The sequence below is a fragment of the Cetorhinus maximus genome, chromosome 10, assembly GCF_964194155.1.
Source record: "Cetorhinus maximus chromosome 10, sCetMax3.hap1.1, whole genome shotgun sequence".
In the NCBI taxonomy this organism is placed as follows: Eukaryota; Metazoa; Chordata; class Chondrichthyes; order Lamniformes; family Cetorhinidae; genus Cetorhinus; species Cetorhinus maximus.
Window position 1 is genome coordinate 134,110,899 of NC_135888.1, and position 20,013 is coordinate 134,130,911.

A 20,013-nucleotide genomic window follows, 5' to 3' on the forward strand; every position below is an offset into this window, starting at 1 on the left:
TCAGTGACTTCTGGAGCCATAGGAATAAATACATAAAATCCTGCGGCCTGTGAAGCCGCGGACTCGAGTAGCGGCAGCAGCTGGGAGTCATGGCCTCAACCTGGGGTGGGGGGGGAAAGAGGCTGAAGGTAGGGAACTGGTGGTGCTGTGCCGGACCGTTAGGCCGCAGCTTTGATCCCCGGCCTGTGTGAGGGAGTCGGCGGGCCCCAGCTGGGGGCGGGGGACGACTGCAACAGGCCGGCTGCAGGGCCTGTAGGTCAGGGAATGAATGGAATGAATCCCATTCGTGATCAGGAGCCAGCCTCTCCTGCTGGCAAAGGCTGTGACCCCCCCCATAGCCCATTAACACTGACTCATCATCTCCCCTTCCCACCCATAGTCAACTAGTTCACCGTCTTGACTGGGCTTCAACTATAAAACTCTACATCACTGTAATTTGAATATGTTGGGGTTTTCCTAAAATTAAATTTAAAGTTACTGTGTTTATAGATAGCATTACATCCCCCTCCCCACCAGCATTAAATTCTTTTCCCGCCTTGTCATTTTTGTGTTTTCCAATGATATAGGAACAAGGATAGACCATTCAGTCCCTTAGGACTGCTCCGCCATTCAATTCTATCATGTCTGGCATGCACCTCATTTCAAATTTCCTGCTTTTGCTCCATACTTTGTGATACCCGTATCCTTTGAAAATCTATGAAGTTCGGTCTTGAAAGCTCTAATCGAACCCCAGCCTTTTGAGAGAAAGTTCTAGATTTCCACTGCCTCCTGTGTGGAAAAACACACCCTGATTTTACTCCTGAATACCTCGCTCATTTAAGTTGATATCCTATCGTCCTAGATTCTGCCACTGGAGGAGATAGTTCCTTTCTTTCTATCCTATAAAATTACTTTAACATTTTAAAGGGATCACCCCTCAGCCATCTAACCTCAAGGGAATTGTTATGACCACAGCCCCGGTGTTAATTGTTCCTCAAACAAAATCCGAGAGGGAAACTTGGCATACCCTTTTTTGTATTCCAATAATGAGAAGAAGATATACCAATCTCAACAGTAAGAGGTCCAGTAACACTTTTGGGTTTTTAAAAAATTAAAAGTAAAAGTTTTATTCACAAAAATAAAAGAAAACTTAAGTACACAAGACTACTGTTATTCAATTAAGGTTAGTCTTACAAAACATTCTCCCAAAACACTCTACTTGGTCAAGCCCACAAGTAAACACTTTCCAGGCAACACTCCCTTTTCGATGTTTAAATATGAAATCCAGTAATATTACACAAAGCAAACTGCTGTACCTTCAATAAAGGTGTGCCACATGACCTTTACCCTCTTCCACTCTACTATAAAATTCACTTAAGGATAAAACTGCTTGCTGCAGCCCAAGGCTTCTCAACAGCCCAAATAGCTCCAGCTGTCTTCAGCCATCTCGATTGCTATCCAGCTCAATAGTTAAAAACCAACTATGGATGGCAGATTTCCTTCCCTAAAGGATATTAGTGAACTAGATGGGTTTTACAGCATGTTCACTGTTACTGATAGCTTTCAATTCCAGATTTATTAATTTAATTTAAATTCCACCATCTGCCATGGTGGGATTTGAACCCATGTCCCCATAGCATTATGTTTTGGTCTCTGTTTTCAGTCACATTACCACTACACCATCCTCTTTCCCCTGTCCATAAGACCATAAGACATAGGAGCAGAAATTAGGCCATTCGGCCCACCGAGTTTGCTCCGCCATTCATTCATGGCTGATAAGTTTCTCAACCCCATTCTCCCGCCTTCTCACTGTAACCTTTGATCCCCTTACCAATCAAGAACCTATCTATCTCAGTCTTAAATACACTCAATGTCCTGGCCTCCACAGCCTTCTGTGACAATGAATTCCATAGATTCACCACTCTCTGGCTAAAGAAGTTTCTCCTCATCTCTGTTCTAAAAGGTCTTCCCTTTACTCTGAGACTGTGCCCTCGGGTCCTAGACTCTCCTACTAATGGAAACATCTTCCCCACGTCCACTCTATCCAGGCCTTTCAGTATTCTGTAAGTTTCAATCAGATCCCCCCTCATCCTTCTAAACTCCATCGAGTATAGACCCAGAGTCCTCAAACGTTCCTCATATGTTAAGCCTTTCATTCCTGGGATCATTCTCGTGAACCTCCTCTGGACCCTCTCCAGGGCCAGCACATCCTTCCTGAGATACGGGGCCCAAAATTGCTCACAATGTTCTAAATGTGGTCTGAACAGAGCCTTATAAAGCCTCAGCAGCACATCCCTGCTTTTATATTCTAGTCCTCTCGAAATAAATGCCAACATTGCATTTGCCTTCCGAACTACCGACTCAACCTGCAAGTTAACCTTAAGAGAATCCTGGACTAGGACTCCCAAGTCCCTTTGCACTCCAGATTTCTGAATTCTCTCCCCACTTAGAAAATAGTCTATGCCTCTATTCTTCCTACCAAAGTGCATGACCTCACACTTCCCCACGTTGTATTCCATTTGCCACTTCTTTGCCCATTCTCCTAACCTGTCCAAATCCTTCTGCAGCCTCCCCGCCTCCTCAATACTACCTGTCCCTCCACCTATCTTTGTATCATCTGCAAACGTGGCCAGGATGCCCTCAGTTCCTTCATCTAGATCATTAATGTACAAAGTGAAAAGTTGTGGTCCCAACACTGACCCCTGCGGAAATCCACTAGTCACCGGACGCCATCCTGAGAAGGACCCCCTTATCCCCACTCTCTGCCTCCTGCCAGACAGCCAATTTTCTATCCATGCTGGTACCTTGCCTCTAACACCATGGGCTCTTACCTTACTGAGCAGCTTCCTGTGCGGCACCTTGTCAAAGGCCTTCTGGAAATCCAAGTAGATAACATCCATCGGCTCTCCTTTGTCTAACCTACTTGTTACCTCATCAAAGAATTCTAACAGATTTGTCAGGCATGACCTTCCCTTGATGAAACCATGCTGACTTTGCCCGATGTTACCATGCACTTCCAAGTATTCTGAAATCTCATCCTTAATAATGGACTCTAAAATCTTACCAACGACCGAGGTCAGGCTAATCGGCCTGTCATTTCCTGTCTTTTGCCTCACTCCCTTCTTAAACAGGGGGGTTACATTAGCGATTTTCCAGTCCTCTGGGACCCTCCCTGATTCCAGTGATTCCTGAAAGATCACCACTAACGCCTCCACTATCTCTTCAGCTATCTCCTTCAGAACTCTAGGGTGTAATCCATCTGGTCCAGGTGATTTATCCACCTTCAGACCTTTCAGTTTTCCTAGCACCTTCTCCTTGGTAATGGCCACCATACTCACCTCTGCCCCCCGACTCTCTTGAACTTTGGGGATGTCACTCGTGTCTTCCACCGTGAAGACTGACGCAAAGTACCTATTCAATTCCTCCGCCATTTCTTTGTTCTCCACTACTATTTCTCCAGCGTCATTTTCCAGCGGCCCAATGTCCACTTTTGCCTCTCTCTTACCCTTTATATATCTAAAAAAACTCTTGCAATCTTTTTTTATATTACTGGCTAGTTTACCCTCATATTTAATCTTCTCCCTCCTTATTTCTTTTTTAGTTGTCCTCTGTTGGTCTTTGTAGGCTTCCCAATCCCCTGGTTTCCCACTGCTCTTCGCCACATTGTATGCTTTCTCTTTAGCTTTTATGCTGTCCCTGACTTCCCTTGTCAGCCATGGTTGCCTCGTCCTCCCTTTTGTATGCTTCTTCTTCCTAGGGATGAATTTTTGCTGTGTCTCCCAAATTACTCCCAGAAACTCCTGCCATTGCTGTTCCACTGTCTTTCCTGCTAGGCTCATCTCCCAGTCAATTCTGGCCAGCTCCTCCCTCATGCCTCTGTAGTTGCCTTTATTCAACTGTAATACCGTTACATCTGATTCCAGCTTTTTCCTCTCAAGTTGCAGGGTAAATTCTATCATATTATGGTCACTTCCTCCTAAGGGTTCCTTCACCTCCAGCTCCCTTATCAAATCTGCCTCATTACACATGACTAAATCTAGAATTGCCTGTTCCCTAGTGGGCTCCACCACAAGCTGCTCTAAAAAACCATCTCGTAGACATTCCACAAGTTCCTTTTCTTGGGATCCACTACCAACCTGATTTTCCCAGTCTACCTGCATATTGAAATCCCCCATGATCACTGTAACCTTGCCTTTCTTACACGCCTTTTCTATCTCCTGGTGTATCTTGTGCCCCACATCCTGACTATTGTTCGGAGGCCTGTACATAAATCCCATTATGGCTTTTTTACCTTTGCGGTTCCTCCCCTCTACCCACACAGATTCTACATCATCTGACCCTACATCATTTCTTGATATCGATTTAATTTCATTTCTTACTAACAAAACAACCCCACCCCCTCTGCCAACCTGCCTATCTTTTCGATAGGATGTATATCCTTGGATATTTAGCTCCCAGTCCTGAACCCCTTGCAGCCATGTCTCCATGATGCCCACCACATCATACCTGCCAATTTCAATCTGCGCCACAAGCTCATTTACCTTATTTCGTATACTGCGTGCATTCAGATACAACACCTTCAGTCCTGTATTTCCCGTCCCCTTTCTCATTGTCGTCCCTTTATCTAATGTGCTTGAAGTTAGATTCCTAGCCCTTTCCAAACACTCTGTCCTATGTTGTGTTCTGGAGACTTTAATAGCCTCTCCTGGGCTCTCCTTTCTTTTCAGTTTTTTCATAATTTTCCATGAAGTTGAATCCACCCCCCCACATGCTAACCTGCTGTTTTGTTTCCCATTAGTCATACTTCTTGGAGTTTTACCCTTCCCTCCCCCTCCACTTTCTAGTTTAAAGTCCTGTTGACCACCCTATTTACCCTTTTCGCTAGAACATTGGTCCCAGATCGGTTCAGGTGGAGACCGTCCCAACGGTACAGATCCCTCCTGGTCCAATACTGATGCCAGTGCCCCACGAAATGGAACCCCTCTTTCCCGCACCGCTCCTTTAGCCACGTGTTTACTTCCCTTATTCTCACGTCCCTATGCCAATTTGCACGTGGCTCGGGTAGTAATCCGGAGATTATAACCCTTGAGGACCTGTTCTTTAATTTAGTTCCTAGTTCCTGATAATCCCCAAACAGGTCCTCTTTCCTAGTCTTACCTATGTTATTTGTCCCAACGTGGACCACAACAACTGGATCCTCCCCCTCCCTCTCCAATATCCTTTCAAGCCGGTCAGAGATGTCCCTCACCCTGGCACCGGGCAGGCAACATACCATGCGGGACTCTCAATCCTGCTTACAAAGGAAGAAAAGAAAGGGGTTAGTGAAGAGACCGAGATCAGTGTTAAACAAAGTTAGGTTTCTGACAGTAGCTGTGGAAGTATGTTGCATGGGATTCTGCTCATAGTGTGATCTTGGCTAGCGAGGGTGTTGCTGATTTACGGTCAAGTCTGTCTCAGGATGTTTGAATAGGACAATACATGGCAACAACCGTCGTACAACTTGTCCTTATAACTTAAGCCCTGTTATCATTCTGGTGAATCTATATTGTACCCCTCCTAAAGCATCCTGAGACATGCTGTCCAGTACTGCAAAAGAAGCCTGATTAAGTCTCCGTTCAAATGAACTATAACATCTCACTTTGTTTTCTAACCCAACCCCCAAGATAAATGTCGTATTTTGTTAGCCTTTTTAAATACTTTTGTATCTGTTGGAATAAATCTAGTCTTTTGACAGATTAGTGCTACCGGCTTACGCAGTGAGCTGTACTGTCTGAGCTGGAACAGCATTCTTGTACTAATAGTTTGACTTTTATAAGTAATCTAAATTGGCATCTGAGTCTACAAAGGCCACCCTGGAAATGTTCTTTATTTGCCATGTATGTCCTATTCATACCGCACTGCCTCACCTTGCACTTTCAGGAAGTGAAATTTTAAAACAAATAAAATAAAAATCACTGTTGCTGTTTAGCTTTCTTTCATCTTGAACTTTTAATGGGAGGAGAGGAAGCAATTAATGTGAAAGGGCATGACAGTGGACACGACTACATGGCAGAATGGGCAGCATTTTGTCCTGTATTTTGGTTCATTGAAGTTGCCTGTGGTATAAAGGCACAGAAAGTTTAAGTGGTGAAGCTGGACTTTGGGCCTGGGTCTCAGTGTAAACAAGATGGAAAAGAAAAGCATTGAAACCCCCAATTATATTGAGCTTCAGACTGAAATATAACTAATGTGTGTAAAATTGTTGGCACTATATACTTGTTATTGGGAAGTGCTTAAAACAAACTTTCACCTCTGCCCCTCCAGTTTGCAGTTGACGTTAGATCATTAAATTTCTATTATAAATGGATAAACGATAATGAATATGTTCTGTCTTCTTAGAAATCCAACAGTATCATGTACATCAGGATTGCAGTTGGAAGTGCAAACTACTTCAGCTGAATTGGGACACAGCTGTATTAATTCTGCAGGACCATGTTCATTCTGGACGAGTCCTCTCTAAACTTGATACCGTCCTTTCTTAAATAAAATGCCATTAAAGCAGCTGAAAATTCCATTGGAGCTAGGCAGTGAATAAAAGGAAATAGTTGTATGATATTATAGTCCAAATTTCAATTTGATGCTGCTTATTGATAGGGTGGAGCTGTAACTGGCTGATGTAATGCTGGCTGAAATTACCTCACTCGTACTACAAGGGAAATTGTCACAGAAATGCTCATGCTTTTCAAATTTGTTCCATTTCTGTTAAATTAAGTTTAGGCATTTATTTGGATCAGGAAAGTTCCAGATGAAGCACAGAACATCAACTGTAGGATTTATGTCAACTCCAGCATAGCTGCTACTGAGTTTGATTAGATCGATTGGTTGCAAGCTGCAAGTGTATTCTCATAAAGATTTAAACACATTAAAACTCCAAACTCTACGTGTGATGCAGAATCATTCTTCAACACAAAGCTAGCATCTTCATATTGGCTTTCCTGCCAGTGTTATTGCAGAATATCTTTAAAGTTCTACCCAACATTACCCGCTTTTATAAGTTGAGTTGATCAATGTCTATTTAATTGGTGTAGTTTTATTATAGTCTGGCTAATGTGAATGTCCACATCCTTTGAACTGATTCTTACTTAGGAAAGATCGGTTGTTGGCGTAAATGAAATCGTGAAATTCTTTACTCCAGCTTAACCTTCCCCGCTGAGATCTGTGCAATACTGATGGCTATTACCGTGTTCGGAATGTGTACATGGGTTTGTTGCTGAATTGCTGGCATCCTTGGGACAGGTTGGATGTGACATTGTCAGCTACAGAGAGTTTACATATATAATGTATGTATTGGTTGAGAAAAGTGGGAAAATGTGAGCGTGAATTTCAGAGTCCACTCCATGTGGAGTTGGTTCAGAAGCGATAATGAAAGGAGAATTTATAAACTGTAACAGGACTGGAAGAACGCGGAATATGAAAGCCCCAAAGTGGGTGGAACATTTGTATTACAAGTGTCTACAAACTTGTCAATAATTAATCTTAAAATCTAGGTGGAATATTTGAAATTGATTAATTGATTGTACCCCACCACCAAGCCATTAGGATATCAAATTTGTGATGGTTGCAATGTTTATTACGGTAGTTAAGGTAACTACCTTAAGGTAACTTAGCCTTTGTTCTTGATTTTAATAAAATAATACATGAGCTGTAACCATCTATAAGTTACAAAGGACCAGTGACTGGCAAAAAGTTCTTCCAGACCTGTGTGATTTGAAATCTGTTGTTCAGTTGAGTTAATTATCATTGTTACTCCTCCCCACCATGCTTTGCTGCCACACACACTGTACCACTGGCTTAGTGGTAATTGCTGACCAGTTTTCTCCTGTTCCTTCATGCACGATCGATCTGGAAACTCCTTCCCCTTGTGACATATTTTTTGGACCTGGTGAATTCTGCACTCTGGACGGAATCTGCGGGAATGAAAATTTTAACGGGTGGATTTTAATGGGGCTTGACTGCTAACATTGCTTAATGGGACTTTGATGATTATTGGATTTGTGGTGCACATTACCTACATATGCACCGAACTTGAAATCAAAATGAACAAATTTGGAACAATCGTTGCAAAATACTGGTCTGGATATTTCTGCTACCGGACTCGACACTCTAACATGGCTGCACGGGTGATGTGCTCTTTGCCTAATGAACAGGTGCGTAACTTTTTTTAACAGGTCTGTATATATAGAAAATGTTTTTAGCTCGTATATCGACTGGTCAAGCACTTAATTTTGTAGCCAACATTTTAGTGCTTATGTGAGCAGCTACATGTATTTGTATGTTGCCTTTAACAGAATAAAATATCCCAAAATGCTTCACAGGAACATTGTAAGCCAAAATTTGACCAGAACCACATCAAATGGTATTAGGGCAGATGGCCAAAAGTGTGGTCAGAGAGTTAGGCTTGAAGGGGCATCTAAAAGGAGAAAAGAGGGGTTTAGGGAAGGAATTCCAGTGCTCAGGGCCCAGGCAGCCGAAGGCATGGCCACCAATGATGGAGGATGCTCAAGAGGCGTTAGACGGGCGCAGATATCTCTGAGGCCTCTGGTGCTGGTGGAGATTATAGAGAACTATAAAAAAAAATGCAGTATATAGAGACTAGAAATTGTTGTCCAAGAATGTATCTTGGAGATTTTAATGTTTACTGTAACTTTACAAAAAAGAATCCCTCCGCTAAGCGTACCTTGTCATCTGATCAAGAGCCAACATCGATGGCTTTTGCAGAGAAGTCTGTGACTTTGGATATTTGCCTTCTTGGTTAAAGGAAGACCTGAATGGAGGGAGAAAGGCCGAGGGCAACTGCTGGGAACTCCATATCCCAAAGCCAGTCTGTTTTCTTTCCACGAAGCAATCAGCCACATTTGCATCACATAAAATCTGTAAAATTAAAAGGCTTACATCTAACAAGGGACCATATCTTTCAGAGCTCTCTCCTCTTCAGGACGAAACATCAAAATCAGCCCAAATAGGATTTTTTGTTTGCTGTTTTTGATTAGCCAATGAGGAATGAGTAGCTAGCCAATAGAAACTGAGCAATCTACATTTTTTTCGAAGCTGCTATTCACACACCACGAGGCACCACAAACTGGAACAATCAGATCAATTAAATAATTTTTTCACATTTCTATCTGCCACCAATTTCCTCTTTGCGAGGGGTGCAAGGAAACTTCAAAGTTGTAACAGAATGCATTAAAAGTTACATGATTCATCAGCCACTCCATGGTCAGATAATCAAGTAACACTTGCTATCGATGCTCACACTTAAGGAAGGTACCTTGACAGCCGCAAACCTTTTTTCACAATTGAGGGATAATATTGCTTTTCAGCTGCTAGCATCAGTGAGATATGCTAACCTGACTGCTGCAGATATCTGCACTCTGTCTGTTTTGAAATACTGACCACTTGCAGGGACATTACAGGCCAGAACTTCTGAGGAGTTGCAATCATACTCGGATTGCCTCCTTTGTACTTACCAGGTCGGGAGCTGTACGTTTCTCACCTGCCGTTCTGTCCCCAGCCAAGTGAGAAATCTGCAGCATACCTGATCCCTGAGGCCTTCCAGTGCAGGGCAGCAGCATTGGGGGAAGTGACGCCATGCCCCTTTTGCACAGCTCCAGCTGCCATAAAGTTAACGGTCCCAGCCACTTTGAGAAGACGGAGTGTGCAAGGTAAGTGGGCGAGGGGTTAGGGGGGGTAGGAAGGGTCAGTTCGGGATGGGGTTAGGATTGGTTGGGTGGTATCAGATGGTCAGTCAGGGGATGGGAGAGTAGTCCGGTGGTTGGGAGGGTAGTCGGAAGGACTAGGGGGGCTCGGGATTGGAGTTGGGGTGGGGATGGTTGGGAGGGCAGTCCAGCAGGATGGGGAGGGGAGGGAGTTGGAGGGTAGCCGGAGGTGTGGGGGGATTAGTCAGTGGGGTGTTCCAAGAATAGTTGGAGGGGGCGCGGGGTTGTCGGGGGTGGAGTAGTGTAGTCGTGCGGGCCCAGTGGAGGGTCGGGAAGGTAGTCCGGCGGTTGGGGGGGGTGGGTGGGTGTAGTCAGGGTAGGGGGGTGGAGGGTGAGATTCAGTGCCATAGTTACCCAAAGGTTCAAGGGGTGTTTAACCTCTCTAACTCTTCCTGGATAACTATCCTGTTAAGAGAGTTGGAACCATCCAACGTCTCCAATTTAAATTTGAGTATCCAGGGCAAGGTAACTGCCCATTAGAAGTTTAAACTTCCCGAGCAATTCCTGTGCAGTCCTTGAATGGGGACTTCTGAGGGGGCCCCCAGCACATCACCTGGGGCACCTCCTGGGTACGACCCCGGGAAATGGAAGTTCTAGGCTGATATATTTTGTGTGTGGGGTTTGGCGTATCTTTTAATCATATTGTTCTAAGTGAGTGGGAAGTGCTGGAAATATGGAAAACTGCAGGGAATGGAGCGTAAGCACAGCTCTTACATTCATTATTGCATTTAGTATTTTGGATTCTGGAAATACTTAAACTGGGATAAGTAGTTTTGAAATGCCTGTAATTTGCAAAATATTGCCCCAGCCTGGGAGTGTTCTGATAGGCTGTTTTAATGTTATTTTTGTTAAACTACAATAAATTAGGGACACAGGACTTAGGAGCAGGAGTAGGCCATTCAGCCCTTCGAACCTGCTCCACCATTCAATAAGATCATAGCTGATCTGGTTGTGGCCTCAACTGCACTTTTCTGTCTGCACCACCCCCCACACCCCCCTTTAACCCTTGACTCACTTGTCTATCAAAAATCTACCTAACTCGACCTTGAATAAATTCAATGACCCAGCCTCCACTGCTTTCTGGGGAAGAGAATTCCACAGACTAACAACCTTCTGAGAGAAAGGAAATTCTCATCTCCATCTTAAAAGGGAGACCTCTTATTCTTAAACTGTCTCCCACAAAAGGAAACATCCTCCCGATATCTACTCTATCAAGTCCCCTCAGGATCTATTTCTCAGCTTCCCATTTACAGACTTTAAACAAAAAAGGTCTTCCAATTATGTAGCTATTTTCATGACCTCAAGACGTTCCCCAAGCGCATGAAATACTTTTGAAGTGTAGTCACTATTGCAATGCAGGAAACATGGCAGCCAGTTTGCACACCACAAGCTCCCACAAATTCTCTCCCTTCTTGGGCAGCCCCTTGGGATTGAGGATGACTCGCTTCCACTCTGGTTCAGTAGGTTCTGAGATGGCTGATAAGTCCAGTGCTTAGTCTGCAGGCTCTGCCACACGTGGGGCAGGTGGTGCTTGAAGGGCTGGGTAGATGGGTTGTTGGGAGGTTAGTGCATTCCTGCTGACGCCTTGACCTTTCCACTGCACGTTCCTGACAAAGTCTCTCAATCTCACCACAAGCTCCCAGCAATATGGGAATGATCGGATAATCGGGTTTTGTGCTGTTGATTGAGGGATCAGCATTGACCAGGACACTGAGGATAGCTCCTCTGCTGTTCTTCAAAATAGTGCCATAGGACCCTTTTCGTCCACTCAAGATAAATAGCAGATAGCATTTTTTAATGAAATTGTGCACTGAGCGAAAGGAAGACTTTATTCATGGTTTTTAAAAAATTATTTTATTCAGATTTCAGAAGAATTAGCAAAGTTGCTGGAACTGAAAGCTCAGCTTGGAACTAATGATGGGAAACCACAGTTTGTCCTCAAAACACCCAAGGTATGTTCAGTGTAATTGTAAAGAAGAGCTTCAGGGAGTGATGGGTGCTTCGCACCACTACTGACTGTTTATGTTGCTGGACACTTTCAATAGCCAGATAGGTCTTAAAGTAACTGTGTTTGTCTGCACAGAGGCTGCTGGGAACACGCCAGCTGACAAAACACCAGGTTTATTTTTTGCAAAAATATACTTTATTCATAAAATATCTTCAAGAACGTTCCAAACCATTTCAAAATCACCATCACAAAAGTACAATCAGGTTCAACATTTACAACATGTATCACGAGGTGCATCAATACAAACAATGAATATTACAATCATTTGCAGACATTCATTTTGAGCTGTACAGCCCGAGGGGCTCTACACAGTTCCCAGTCCCTCGGTGCACTGTGGCAGAAAGGTCTTAGGCAGCGACCCTTCCCCATTGCGCCTTTGCGGCGGCTGTGCCAGGTTTATTTGCCATCTTTGCCTTCAACACAGATGGTATTTGTATCGGTGGCAGTAGGGCGCTGTAATGTATTGAGAGTATCCCATTATGGTGGGTGTGATTTTTAAAAAATATCTTTATTGCAGTGTCGCACTGAAGTGGAGGGGAGTGCTCCTATATGATCTCTCATGTAAAGCTTTCAATTTTACAGGGAACCAGGGACTATAACCCAAAACAAATGGCTATCCGTGAGAAAGTCTTCAACACCATCATTAACTGCTTTAAACGCCATGGAGCTGAGACCATTGACACACCAGTATTTGAGCTCAAGGTAAGGCACTCAGTGGGGCTATGCAACACCCGAATATTTTCCTATTTTGATTTGGGTAGGATAGGGAGGATCTCTGACAGAACAGTACTATCATCAAGGTTATTTAGCATTTTAGTATTGGCACATCATGGGAAAATTCACACTAAACTGCAGCATGCAGTGGGCTTTTGTGGAATTGAGTCCCAACTGCATCACCTGAAATTACCCCTGTTGTTACGATCAGCAGTACTGGATCTGTAACCATTGGCATTTTCCCCTACTTCACCGAACTTTTTCTCAGTCTAAGTTCTGAAGCATAAAATCTATAGTGTCAAGGCAAAATGTATTGGCTATGTTGTGGGCATTAAGTTGAACCGCAAAGAGTGGAACTGTAGTCTCATGTAGGCAAGACTGATTAGGACTGGTAGATTTTCTTCTCTGCACTCATTGGGCTTTTACAACAATCTCTAGCATTTTTCATGGTCACTTTTTTTGCCCCCACAGAATTCTGACTTCACTTTCACAACATAGCCATGGTACAGTTTGAGCTGAGTTGTTAGTCTATAACCATAAGGTCTTGAGCTGTTAGCCTCTACCATAGCTACTGGGCCATCGACTCTCAGTGCTGCTGGGTATTTCTTGCAAATTGATGTCATCAATGTTAAGATTTATTTCAATCTGAGTGCAGCATAGCACTTCTTGCAGTGCATTATGTGCTGACTATTCCTTTAACCTGTCTTCACTGTAGTAGTAGGGCAATGTGGACTTGGGTAACGTTGCTGTTATGTTGGCTAACAGAAGCACATTGTCCACCACAATTAAAGTGTGCCTGGGATACTCCACCACTACTGCATCATAAGCGGGAATTGGGAATACTGCTCTCATTCTTTCTGCCAGCCTATGGCATGTTGTGTGTTGGCCAATGGGTTCAAAGCAGAGAGATATTTATTAAATAACTGGGAGAGTTCAGATAGTTCTTTTGTTGCCTCATTTGATTTTAGTGTTAAAGGACTGAATTACTATCACAGAGCCTGAATTTGACTTGTGACAGTTTGAATTTTATTGGCCACCATTCATACTTCTCTACTGAACGGCCCTGAAAGCAGGTACAGGTAATTGGGTATATAGCTAGTGGGGAGTGTGGAAAGTCCTATTTAATTGCTGCACATTGCTGGATATCAACTGGATTTTTAATCAAAAGATAATATATATGTGGAGTAAGTGTTACATTGATTCTTATTTCACTCACAAGACCCTTATAAATTATTCCTGAAAATATATTTTTTTGAATTATCTCCTGTTGAATATTTTTTTTCTTTAGGAAACCCTGACTGGAAAATATGGCGAAGACTCAAAACTTATCTATGACTTAAAGGACCAGGGTGGCGAGCTGTTGTCATTGCGTTATGACCTCACAGTATCCTTGATCTGCCCGTGAGCTAAACCGAACAAAGAAAGCAAAAAAAATGCTTTTATATAGTGTTTTCAACCACACTGGATGTCTCAAAGTGCTTGACAGCTAATGAATTACTTTTGAAGTACTGTCACTGTTGGCAGCCAATTTGCACACAGCAAGCTCCCAAAAACAGAAATAATCAAATAATCTGTATGCGTGATATTGATTGAGAGATAGATATTGACCAGGATACCAGGGATAACAGAACATCCAGCCCCCCCTGCCTTCAAAGCCTTCAAAATAGTGCCATAGGATCTTTTATGTTCACCCGAGCAAACAGATGGGGCCTCTCGGTTTAACGTCTCATCCAAAAAATGGCACCTCCGACACGCAGCACTCCTTCAGTACTGTACTGCAGTGTCAGCCTTGATTTTCGTGCTCAAGCACTGGAGTGGGTCTTGAACCTGGAAATTTGTGACTCAGAGGATGAGTGCTCCCAACTGAGCAAGTCCTGACACAACAATAAGTATGCAACATTTGAATAATTGCATTGTGTGAGGCAGACTGGATAATGCAGTAGGTTCAGGAGACTGGATAATGCTGTGGGTTTATCACACTGGCCTTTCACCTCTGGGAGCTGGGCTCAAATCCAGCTCTGATAGATGGTAGAAAGTCTCTTTCTGTTGAGCTAAGTGAATTGAGCTGGAAGTCATCTCAGTCAAGTTCCTAATCGGTGTGGGCCCACAGCACAAAACTGCCCCTAATTAGGTGCTTTCATTTGGTGGGCACAGGATTTCTTCTGTGGAAAGTGGAAAATTATGACATTGGTGCAGTGGTTGTAGCTGTTCTGAGTTTGCGGCTGGGACATGTTTTTGGGCGTGCTTGATACTGAATATTTGAAACGGAAAGTGTGGTCCCCCTCGCCCCACCCCACCTCCCCCATTCCCCACCAATTTAAACACAGAGCACCAACGTAATTTTTTTAAATGCATTTGGGAGCCAATGGTTTGGTTCGAGAGAAACATAAACATTTGATGATGTACAACAGCTTGTTCAAGTTTCAGTTGAATCAGATTTTTTAAAGTTCCAGTTTCAAGAAAAGCTTGAACATTTGTAGACATTTGACACACTTTTTCTTCTCCCTCGGTGCTTGTCAGCCAAGGAACCATACCTCCACACACATCACAGGGTTCATTAAACAAGAAGAAGGGTGATATTTAAAGGGGAGAAGTTTAAAATGGAAGCATGATGTAAAGTAATTAGTTCCAGCATAAAAATTATCATAATATTTCTAGTAGAGCTGTGCAGCCGATTCTGTTATCATTATTGTATTTGTCCTTGACCTTTTCTCAGGTTCCTTTTGCCCGTTATTTAGCTATGAATAAAATTACCAACATTAAGAGATATCACATTGCTAAAGTATACCGAAGAGATAATCCAGCCATGACCAGGGGCCGTTACAGGGAGTTTTATCAGTGTGTGAGTATATGTTGAGCTGATGCTTTTGGAGAAACATTCTGCTTGAGGTCGGCTTATACGCTGCAAGCTACGCTGAATGTTATTTTTTCAAGTAAATTTTATAAATAAGCTGTCAGTTCCGATGCTTACCTTACGTGCACAGATATCAGGAAATTCTAGATATGGTTCTCGCAATTTTCCATCCATTACCTTGCATAAATGGAATCGTTTTGGAATAACTGACTATTAATGACCATAACAAGAAACGTACAAAAAGCTGCGTTCATATTGTGCAGAAAGCTTACGTTATAAGGATCCAGTGTGTTTGTTGTGCTGATGTAGAAGTAATATTTAAAAGTGCTGCTTGCTCCACTTTATCTATGGTAAACTGACCTATACATAGGTTTTCAAACTGGAGGGGTTCTCTGATATGAGTCCAGGGAATCCACAAGCTCATTAGTTTCTTTGTATTCGATGATTTCCGGGTACGTTTTCGATGTTGTCGATGCAAAAATGTTTTCTGATTTTAATCAGTGTAACTGATACTACCTTTTGGAGCTTAGGGGCTGAGGGTCGCTGAGAATGCATCATCATTGGTGGGAAGTTCTCTGAGAAAGTTTATCCATATTGACAGGGAGCCTGGGAGTGAGTCACTATTGGAAGGGATTCTGAGAATGACAAAGAATTCAAAAAGCTTTTGCTTGTGTTTAGAGAATGTAATGACCTTTATCTGTTGATTTATTTTGCTTCTATATAAAATTGTAGTTTTTTTTTATTCGTTCATGGAATGTGGGCATCGCTGGCTAGGCCAACATTTATTGCCCATTTCTAATTGCCCTTGACAAGGTGGTGGTGAGCTGCCTTCTTGAACCACTGCAGACCATGTGGTGTAGGTACATCCACAGTGCTGTTAGGGAGTGAGTTCCAGGATTTTGACCCAGCAACAGTGAAGGAACAGCAATATATTTCCAAGTCAGGATGGTGAGTGGCTTGGAGAGGAACTTCCAGGTGTTGGCGTTCCCATGTATCTGCTGACCTTGTCCTTCTAGATGGTAGAGTTAGTGCGTTTGGAAGGTGCTGCCGCAGGAGCCTTGATAAGTTCCTGCAGTGCATCTTGTAGATGGTACACACTGCTGCCACTGTGCGTCCGTGGTGGAAGGAGTGAATGTTTGTGGATGGGGTGCCAATCAAGCGGGCTGCTTTGTCCTGGATCGATGACCTTGAGTGTTGTTGGAACTGCACTCATCCAGGCAAGTGGAGAGTATTCCATCACACTCCTGACTTGTGCCTTGTAGATGATGGACAGGCTTTGGGGTGTCAGGAAGTCTGTTATTCGCCACAGGACTCTTAGCCTCTGACCTGTTCAATCTGAACTATATTTTTTGTCCAGTTGTCTGATTTTTTTCTTTAGCCTGTTGGGTTTAGAGTCCACTTTGGGTATTCCATATAAAAGTAGATTGTTAATCCTAAAATGTGGTTTCCCACTCAGCTCATGCATATGGTTCAGTTTTGTTTGCTGTAGCCCGGGAGTGAAGATGCTCCATTTATATGCTTTAAATTGTAAAACCAAGTTGTATTTTCTCCTTCGTTTGTATTCAGTGTTGCAATGCAAAATGTATGTAAGCTGCTGGTCCCATTTTGAATTCTATTTTTAAAATTATTTCCTTTCTCAGGATTTTGATATTGCTGGCCAGTATGATCCAATGATTCCTGATGCTGAATGCCTGAAAATTGTCCATGAGATCTTGAGCGAGCTGCAGTTGGGAGAGTTTCTAATTAAGGTAAAATTGAAATTTCAGTAAGATTAAAGATGAAGATCAGTAAAATGTTTGGGATATCACAGCTGGATGCCACTATGTTAGTCTGAATCCTTTCTCATTCAGAAACCTAGGCATGAATGTGATGAATTCCTTGGTCATGTCACTATGTAAAAGCAGATAGAAGTGAGATGACCTGCATGTGTTTTATATGCATGTAAAGCTGAGGAACAAACAGATTTAGGATGCTTGTCATAAATATTTTCCTCCTTGACCTTCGGGCATGTTTTAGACACTAGTTAAGCCAGGTAGACACTGGGTCAGGGACCCGAACAACCCCTTTCTATGAATTAATTCAATTTGTGACTGAGATTGTCTTGCAGATTCATAAGTAATTAAGGTAGTTGAAAACAAATGTACATTTTCAGTGTGCATTAAATTGCCTAGTGAGCTCCAGGCAAATCAAAGACAAAATACAACTGTTAAACCCCTGTCAGAGAGTACTGAGCACAAAATGAGTTTGAACCTAGAGGAAGAAAATTGAGAGATGGAGGAATAATATTGAAAGCATGTGCCAGAGTGAGGCAGAGAGAGCCATGCTGTAAAAAAGACTATCTATATTCACTGCTGAAGGAGCAGTGTGTGGTTTGAAGGTCGAAGCAGTTCAGTGCACTCATTGTGTAGGTGTGCTGTCCTGTATGTGCTTTTCATATTAATACCATTCCAAATAAAGCTGATAACTCAACTTAGAGCTCAAAATAAACTCAAAGGTGATGAAGTCGTTTGGTAGTACAGAACTTGTGTATTGCTGAAAAAAGTGACACTTTTTGTTGAAGCTTTTTGTCTTGCACTCATCAGGACAATTCGCAAGAAAATACCAATGTCAGAGAAAACACATTTATATTGTATGAGAAGAGAGTGCTAATTGGTTGGCAAGTGGACTGTGATTGGTAGAGGCGTTGCCATGGAGAATGCACCAGTTGATGATTGGCAAGTGGACTCTGATTGGTAAAGAAATTGCTCTGGGGAATAAATCAGCGAATGGCTGTTATGTAAATGCGCATACTGTGAATCCGACGACAATCTTAAATTGGCTGTCAGCGTAATTCTTAGCACATTGGATAACATTTGCTAAATAATCCTCAATCGCGGAATCACATCTAATTTTGCACACTTTTTAGTTTTGTAAACTCGCAGTGTGGCGCATTTACGTGTATTGGAAGCTACATACATTAATACACAGGACCCTGTTCTTTATAGACAGAAAGAACATGTACACACATTGCGCCTGTTTCAGCTAAACAAAATAAGTGACAGCCATTCACTGGTTCATTCCCCAGGGCAATGCCTTGACCAATCAGAGTCGTGCTGCCTGGTTTGAATTTTAAATTATGCTTGGCAGTTAACTGTCAGTCACCATCATCTGGTACATTCTTCATGGCAAGACCGCTACCAATCAGAGTCCACTTGCCAACCAATCAGAACTCTCTTCTCATTCAGCAAAAATGAATTGTTTCTCCTGACATTGGTATTTTTTTGCGTTGTCCTGACGAGTGCAAAATAAAAAGCTTTGACAAAAAATGTCTTTTTTTCAGCTATACCTCAAAATGATGTGTTGATGCTTCTGTTCATTGAAGTGACTTAGGGTGCAACAAAACAGTAGAGGGCACTAGCAAAGTAGAGTTTGTGAAAGTGATATGGGAAAGGACAGTAATCTGAGTGGCTTCATCTTTTAGATTGTAGGGCATGGTGTGTTGATTAAAAGAGAGTGTAGCTCATTAAACTGAAAGCTTGCATTACAGAAGGGATAAATACATAGATCATAGCACCATAGATCAGGGCTGCACCAAGGTTGAAATGAGGGAGAGAGATTGATTATAAGAGCCAATTGTTAACTGATAGCAAGGTTGGGTTTGAAAGAGTGTATGTTGTAAGCGGATAGAAAGACTGAGGTAGATGAGATATTCTGTGATTTTTAGGCCTTGTGTAAAGAATAACTTAAAATTGAGTTTGTTTGATAGCAGATGCTGAGAAGGATTATGGCTTTAAAGAGCAATGCTGAGTGGTTTTTTGAAACTTTTGTCCTGCTTACCTATGGTTAATGACTGAAAAGGAATGTTGCTTAAGTGGCTGCAGATATGAATTCTGTATGAAATTTTTTTTATCAATTCACGGGATGTGGGCTTTGCTGGCTGGACCAGCATTTATTGCCTATCCCTTGTTGCCCTTGAGAAGACAGTGGTGAGCTGCCTTCTTGAACTGCTGCAGTCCATGTGGTGTAGGTACACCCACAGTATTATTAGGAAGGGAGTTCCAGGAGTTTGACCCAGTGACAGTGAAGAAACGGTGATATATTTCCAAGTCAGGATGGTGAGTGACTTGGAGGGGAACTTCCAGGTGGTGGTGTTCCCATTTATCTGCTGCTCTTGTCCTTCTAGATGGTAGTGGTCGTGGGTTTGGAAGGTGCCTTGGTGAATTTCTGCAGTGCATTTTGTAGATAGTACACACTGCTGCTACTGTGCGTTGGCGGTGGCGGGAGTGAATGTTTGTGGATGGGGTGCCAGTCAAGCGGGCTGCTTTGTCCTGGATGGTGTCAAGCTTCTTCAGTGTTGTGGGAGCTGCACTCATCCAGGCAAGTGGAGAGTGTTCCATCACATTCCTGACTTGTGACTTGTAGATGGTGGACAGGTTTTGGGGAGTCAGGAAGTGAGTTACTCCTCACAGGATTCCTAATTTCTGACCTGCTCTTGTAGCCACGGTATTTATATGGTTAGTCCATTCAATTTCTAGTCAATGGTAACCCTCAGGAAGTTGATAGTGGGAGATTCAGTGATGGCAATGCCATTGAACATCAAGGGACGATGGTTCGATTTTCTCTTGTTGGAGATGGTAATTGCCTGACACTTGTGCGGCGAGAATGTTACTTGCCACTTATCAGCCCAAGTTTGGATATTGTCCAGGTCTTGCTGCATTTGGACA

The 20,013-nt window shown here is 42.8% G+C and overlaps 1 protein-coding gene across 2 annotated transcripts in view; it reads left to right on the forward strand.

Moving 5' to 3' along the window:
• hars (histidyl-tRNA synthetase) overlaps positions 1–20,013 on the forward strand; it is a 33,465-nt gene that overhangs the window by 156 nt on the left and 13,296 nt on the right. Inside the window, exons 2-7 of one of the 2 annotated variants that reach the window (XM_078551195.1) lie at positions 7,814–8,165; positions 11,597–11,686; positions 12,325–12,444; positions 13,745–13,840; positions 15,173–15,298; positions 16,951–17,058. In XM_078551195.1, coding sequence (XP_078407321.1) covers positions 7,998–8,165; positions 11,597–11,686; positions 12,325–12,444; positions 13,745–13,840; positions 15,173–15,298; positions 16,951–17,058 — 708 coding nt within the window. In that variant the 5' untranslated portion in view covers positions 7,814–7,997. The remainder of the gene's footprint in view (positions 1–7,813; positions 8,166–11,596; positions 11,687–12,324; positions 12,445–13,744; positions 13,841–15,172; positions 15,299–16,950; positions 17,059–20,013) is intronic. The other variant, XM_078551196.1, reaches the window with a different exon arrangement.